The sequence below is a fragment of the Heterodontus francisci genome, chromosome 22 (assembly GCF_036365525.1).
Source record: "Heterodontus francisci isolate sHetFra1 chromosome 22, sHetFra1.hap1, whole genome shotgun sequence".
NCBI lineage: Eukaryota > Metazoa > Chordata > Chondrichthyes > Heterodontiformes > Heterodontidae > Heterodontus > Heterodontus francisci.
Window position 1 is genome coordinate 33,498,767 of NC_090392.1, and position 5,767 is coordinate 33,504,533.

The window sequence follows — 5,767 nt, forward strand, 5'->3', positions numbered from 1 at the left end:
CAATGTGATAGCTGATGCATTGTCCAGAGTCTAACTCAATGCAGAATCATCCCAGATGAAAATTAAACCCGAGCATAGCTATGGCAGTGTGAGATTGAGAAGTGTTTGAGAATGAATGTTGTGTGTACAGTTTCCTATTTTACCTATGACTTTATATCACATTTCATTCCGCATGGTGTGAAGGAGTCATGAATGTGTTATGCTGAATGATTATTTTTATTCATCGGTTGGAAACCTAAATTCAACTTTTAAAAAAAAAGCAGCAATTTGCATTAAAATACCACACAGTCCAAGGTTTCAAGGTGGAGATGCATGTGTGAATAGCCCTCATCCAGAACAATGGCTTCAGCAGTTTGAATGAGCTACCTGGTATCCCTTTCATTATCAAGACATTCAAAGCCACCTTGGAACATTAACACTAGTGGAGATGAACCTTAAAGAGTAAATACTGGAATAATGAGACCTGAGAGAGATTGGAATTCTTAGACTTAGATCTCATTCCAGTGCGAAAGAGAATACATTGGGACAATCGTGTGACAGTCTCTCCATCTGTGTTGCAGCCAAACAAGGAGAGGGACCAGAGGAGAGCCTTTTGACCCCTAATCACCAGATCGCAGCACTAAAATCAGACATACCCAGCAGATAACCGAGAGAGGATCAGCCGGCAGTCCATTCAGTGCAGTACAGGAGGGTTGTGGTTATCTGTAACAGTGTGGCCTCAGACTGTGAATCTCGAGTTTAATATTCTGTTTGTATCAGAATGGCAGCTGGGACAGGGCCAGTGCAAATCAGTGTGTGGATTTCATAAATCACGGTGCACATACATACTCTGCTGAATAAAGATTGAGATTAACACAAACTGCAGAATATATTGTATAATTTATAACTAAGAGTCAAGAATGGCCTGTAACCCTCCATCCAAATTTCCTGAATTAGAAGGAAATAAAATCTCCTCAGCTGATTTCATCAGTTAACCAACACCACAGCAGATTCAGAATTAAACACAAACTCTCTGAACAGAACTGTTGAATTTAGAGAGTATTCACCCACTATGTAATATGAATATTTTGTAATGAATCAGTTCACGCTGGGACACTGATCACCCGCACTGGGTGACTGCAGCTTCACTTTGTATCCCCTTCCTCTTCCGCAGCTTCTCCCTCAGGCGGCAGCGGTTTCAGGGGCTCCAGTTACAAGGTCATTTCTGCTGTGTGATTCCCTGAGTGTAGGCAGGTGATTAGACTGTGGGGTGAGGGGTGTATCAGCTGAGCCTAAACGCCCCTCCACCCGGTATCCAGGCATCAGCACTTTCTGTTTAGGATCGTTGTACGAGTATGAGGGGCCACAACTCTGCTGATTTATCTGCTTGCATAGAAAGGTTGGTTTGGCCGTTTGAAACGCCTGTTATTAGACCTCCTTGCGATTCCCAGTTTGTGCAGCCCAATTCCATGTCCAGTCAATATTCAGGCTGTTTCTTTAAAGAAACGGTGCTGACATCAAACTACAGATTACGAGTATGACCATATAAATCTGTGAAAGTTCCCTGTTTGACAACAATGAATAAGCGTGTAAATGACTGCCTTTATTTGTTTGTTGAGCATACTGTAAGGAATATTAATGATGATGCAACCTAATTGTCTCACTGGAGCGAACATCAGATATAAATATGGGATCATTTGAAAGTGTCCCAGACCACACGTGGCTTTTGTGTCCCAGCACTTCTCGCTGAAATGCATGCTCGAGTAACTGGTCTCGTGTATGCTATTTACTATCCGGTTTTTGCAGCTATTGCTATTCCGGGTAAGGTATTAGAGTTCAGCAAGTGTTGCATAAATCTTTTTTGAGGTCTTGATGTTATACATAAGGGATTACAATAATGTATTTATTGTACAAGTCTTTGTTTAAATCATTACTGCTCAATGTCAGATATTATAGTGAGATATTCATTGCACAAGACTTCATTTATGGTAGTCATCTTCTAGGTAAGTTATGACAGTTTGCTGTACCAGTCTTTGTTTAAGGTATATTTACTGCTGGTAAGGTATTTGAATAATGTATTTCTTGTAAAATTCTTTAAGGTATATTTGTTGTCGGTTACTTATTGCAGAAAGTTATTCATTGCACCCTTTGCCTAATGTATCACAGTTTTGTGTAAGATATTACAGTAATGTTTTTTATTGTATAAGTCTTAGTTTAAGCTATCTCTCTTCGAGGAAATGTGTTATAATAAGGAATTCAATGTACCTGTAAGACATTTATTCATGTTTATCAGTACTTATCATTCTTTTCCCTTCTTTACAGCTAACTTGGTGACCATTGTGATCCTGTCTCGAGGAAGGTGCGGTCTCTCTAGATGTATCACTTGGTACTTGGTGTCCATGGCTGTGTCAGATCTCCTGGTCATTATCACTGGGGTCATATTGAATCGGATCCGTGGTATTTATTTCCTGGTTAGTTTTCTAAGCACCACCCCGGCCTGCAGGACTATAGCCATCCTAACTTATGCAACCAGAACCTGTTCGGTCTGGTTAACGGTTGCTTTTACCTTCGATCGATGTGTGGCCATTTGTTACCAGAAACTGAAAACAAAATATTGCACCGGGAAAGTGGCGGCCGTGGTTATCGGAACGGTCTGTACATTGAGCTGTGGTAAAAATGTCCCCTTTTATTTTATATATGAACCATTATATGTAATGAATAATGTGCCGTGGTTTTGCAGCGTCAAGTTGATATATTACACTTCACCTGGTTGGGCAGCATTTGACTGGCAGGACCATATTCTGACCCCATGTGTACCGTTCGTTCTGATTCTTTTGCTCAATGCTCTGACCATCAAACACATTCTAGTGGCCAATCGATCTCGCAGGAGACTCCGGGCTCACAACAATGGAGTGAATCAGAGTGACCCAGAGATGGAGAACAGGAGAAAATCCATCATTCTACTGTTGTCTATATCGGGCAGTTTCATCCTGTTGTGGATGATGCATGTTATAAATTTGTTGTATGTGCGATTTACAAATGGTAAATATTTCGCAGGTTCCAATGTCACTGATCTAAGGTTCATTCTGCAGGAAAGCGGATATATGCTTCTGCTTTATAGCTGTTGCACCAACACGTGTATTTATGCAGGGACGCAGAGTAAATTCAGAGAGGAGTTAAAGAATGCAGTGAAATATCCACTTAAACTCATTGGAAAATTCATTAAATAATTGAAATTATAAAATATATTGCTAATTCTTTATGTATTCCATCCCACCTTCTTTCCTCTTATCCCATGGCTGCCCCTTAGATTCCGCCTATATTCTATCCCATTTCTTACCTTTTTCTCCATCATAACCATTACTGGAAGATTATTAGCCTATTCCAGCTCTCTAGATTTGGGAATTGTGCCTTTGAGTTGGTAAAAAGTGAAAGCCACTCCATTGTTTAAGAACAGGGAATAGGGAAAAATGAGTAATTACAGACACGTCATTTTAATGTTACTTGTAGGGAGGTTCCTGGAATCTATTATCAAGGACTGAGTGACTGAGCATTTGAACAATTATGAATTGAGCAAAGAGATTTAGCATCGATTTGGAAAAAAGGTTATGTTTTATTAATATACTTGACTTAAGAGATCACTGACATGGTGAATGTACAACAGTCTATGGATGCTGCCTATCTGACCCTCGAAAAGCATTTCATATGATTCCACACAAGACTTGATCAGCAAATACAAAAGCGCCCAAAATTGGACTCAACCTTGTGACGTAGGATGATAATTAGTTGGGAGGCAAGGTATAAAGAAGAGGAATAAAGGAAATGTACACGTATTATTGGGATGTGATGACTGATGTTCCCCAGGGATCTGAACCACGGCCTCAACTTTTCGTTCTCTATCAATGACTTGAATGAGGAAGGTTGTATGTTGACTTTTCAAATTACCAGCGTTTACTGACCACACAACCACTAGGTGGCGCAGCACAAGCACATGCGCATATCCAGCCTCTTCCACGGGAACGTCACTGTCGGCGATTTTCAGGCAGCTGCCAGGATTAAAGATGGCGCTGCTCAATTTATCACAGAAAAACAAATGGAACCTGAAAATCTACTCAATGGTTGCTATCGCCACTTCCATCCAACCCCCAACAGTCCCCCGTTCCCCCCTTGCCATTGAGCGTCTCTCTTTTGGTCCCTCCTGCGCCCGTCTTATCACTGCTGGCTCCACAGTGCCTTCCCTTGAGCCAGTTCCCCCCTCCGCCAGACGGTCGCTCCACACCATGCCACTGCTCTAACCCAGCCCCCGCCACCCCACCTCTCCAGACGCTAGCTCCAGGCCGCGCCAGTTCCGTCCTCTCGGACATCGCTGCCACATTCGAACATTCTCCATGCGCTGCCCGAAGAAGCAAGGCGGACGGCGAGGGGTGATGGGGCAACGTAGGAGCGAGCGGCCGGGAGGAGAGAAGCGGCTCGGCCTGGAAGATGGGGGGGTGCGGGGTGGGTGGTGGAGTGGGGAGTGAGAGGCCGGAGAGCAGGGTGGTGGGGGTTGCGGATGCGAGAAACGAGGAGCAGCCGGTCGGGGGGAGGAGCAGTAGCGAAGCCTGGAGCGAGTTGCCAAGGGGAAGGAGAGCGGCCAGTGGGGCGGGAGTAAATAGATGATTTGAGGGGAGCGAGTGGTGAGGATCGAGCTCCAGCCTCAAAGTCCTCCATTCTACCGCTCCTTCCATGCGCCTACACGAAGACTGACTCGACCCGGATACGTGATGACGTTGTCATGCGCATGCGCCAATTAGTCCTGGCAAGACGTAGGCTGCGCATGCACAGAATCTCTGCGAGCAGGAACTCTTTGCGCATGCGCGCAGCTTGGAGCGCTCTGATGACGTGCTGGGCTGCTGCGTTGTCAGAAATCAGTTTATTTCAAATTCCGCTATATTCGGAGGCACAGTAACTAGTTGCGGTTAGTGATGAGGATTGTCAGAGGATCCAGCAGGATATAGATCAATTTGAGACTTGGGCGGAGAAATGGCAGATGGAGTTTAATCTGGACAAATGTGAGGTAATGCATTTTGGAAGGTCTAATACAGGTGGGAAGTATACAGTAAATGGCAGAACCCTTAGGAGTACTGACAAGCAGAGAGATCTGGGCGTACAGGTCCACAGGTCACTGAAAGTGGCAACGCAGGTGGATAAGGTAGTCAAGAAGGCATACGGCATGCTTGCCTTCATCGGTCGGGGCATAGAGTACAAAAATTGGCAAGTCATGCTGCAGCTGTACAGAACCTTAGTTCGGCCACACTTAGAATATTGCGTGCAATTCTGGTCGCCACACTACCAGAAGGATGTGGAGGCTTTGGAGAGGGTACAGAAGAGGTTTACCAGGATGTTGCCTGGTCTGGAGGGCATTAGCTATGAGGAGAGGTTGGAAAAACTCGGATTGTTTTCACTGGAACGACGGAGGTGGAGGGGCGACATGATAGAGGTTTACAAAGTTATGAGTGGCATGGACAGAGTGGATAGTCAGAAGCTTTTTCCCAGGGTGGAAGAGTCAGTTACTAGGGGACATAGATTTAAGGTGAGAGGGGCAAAGTTTAGAGGGGATGTGCGAGGCAAGTTTTTTACACAGAGGGTGGTGAGTGCCTGGAACTTGCTGCCAGGGGAGGTGGTGGAAGCAGATATGATAGCGACGTTTAAGAGACATCTTGACAAATATATGAACAGGAAGGGAAAAGAGGGATATGGGCCCCGGAAGTGCAGAAGGTGTTAGTTTCAGCAGGCATCAAGATCGGCG

At 44.6% G+C, this 5,767-nt stretch overlaps 1 protein-coding gene across 1 annotated transcript; it reads left to right on the forward strand.

Moving 5' to 3' along the window:
- The first annotated feature begins 1,730 nt into the window (after nt 1-1,730).
- Nucleotides 1,731-3,209, forward strand: LOC137381520 (probable G-protein coupled receptor 139). Its single transcript, XM_068054220.1, has 2 exons — nt 1,731-1,800; nt 2,302-3,209. Exons 1-2 carry the CDS (start codon nt 1,731-1,733, stop codon nt 3,207-3,209), a joined length of 978 nt encoding a protein of 325 aa, XP_067910321.1.
- The last annotated feature ends 2,558 nt before the right edge of the window (nt 3,210-5,767 follow it).

Excerpts from the sequence above, each read along its gene's own strand:
- LOC137381520 (XM_068054220.1), top strand. The coding sequence starts at position 1,731 with ATGCATGCTCGAGTAACTGGTCTCGTGTATGCTATTTACTATCCGGTT. Across the intron at positions 1,801-2,301 it reads TGCAGCTATTGCTATTCCGG|CTAACTTGGTGACCATTGTG; the intron begins GTAAGGTATTAG and ends CCTTCTTTACAG.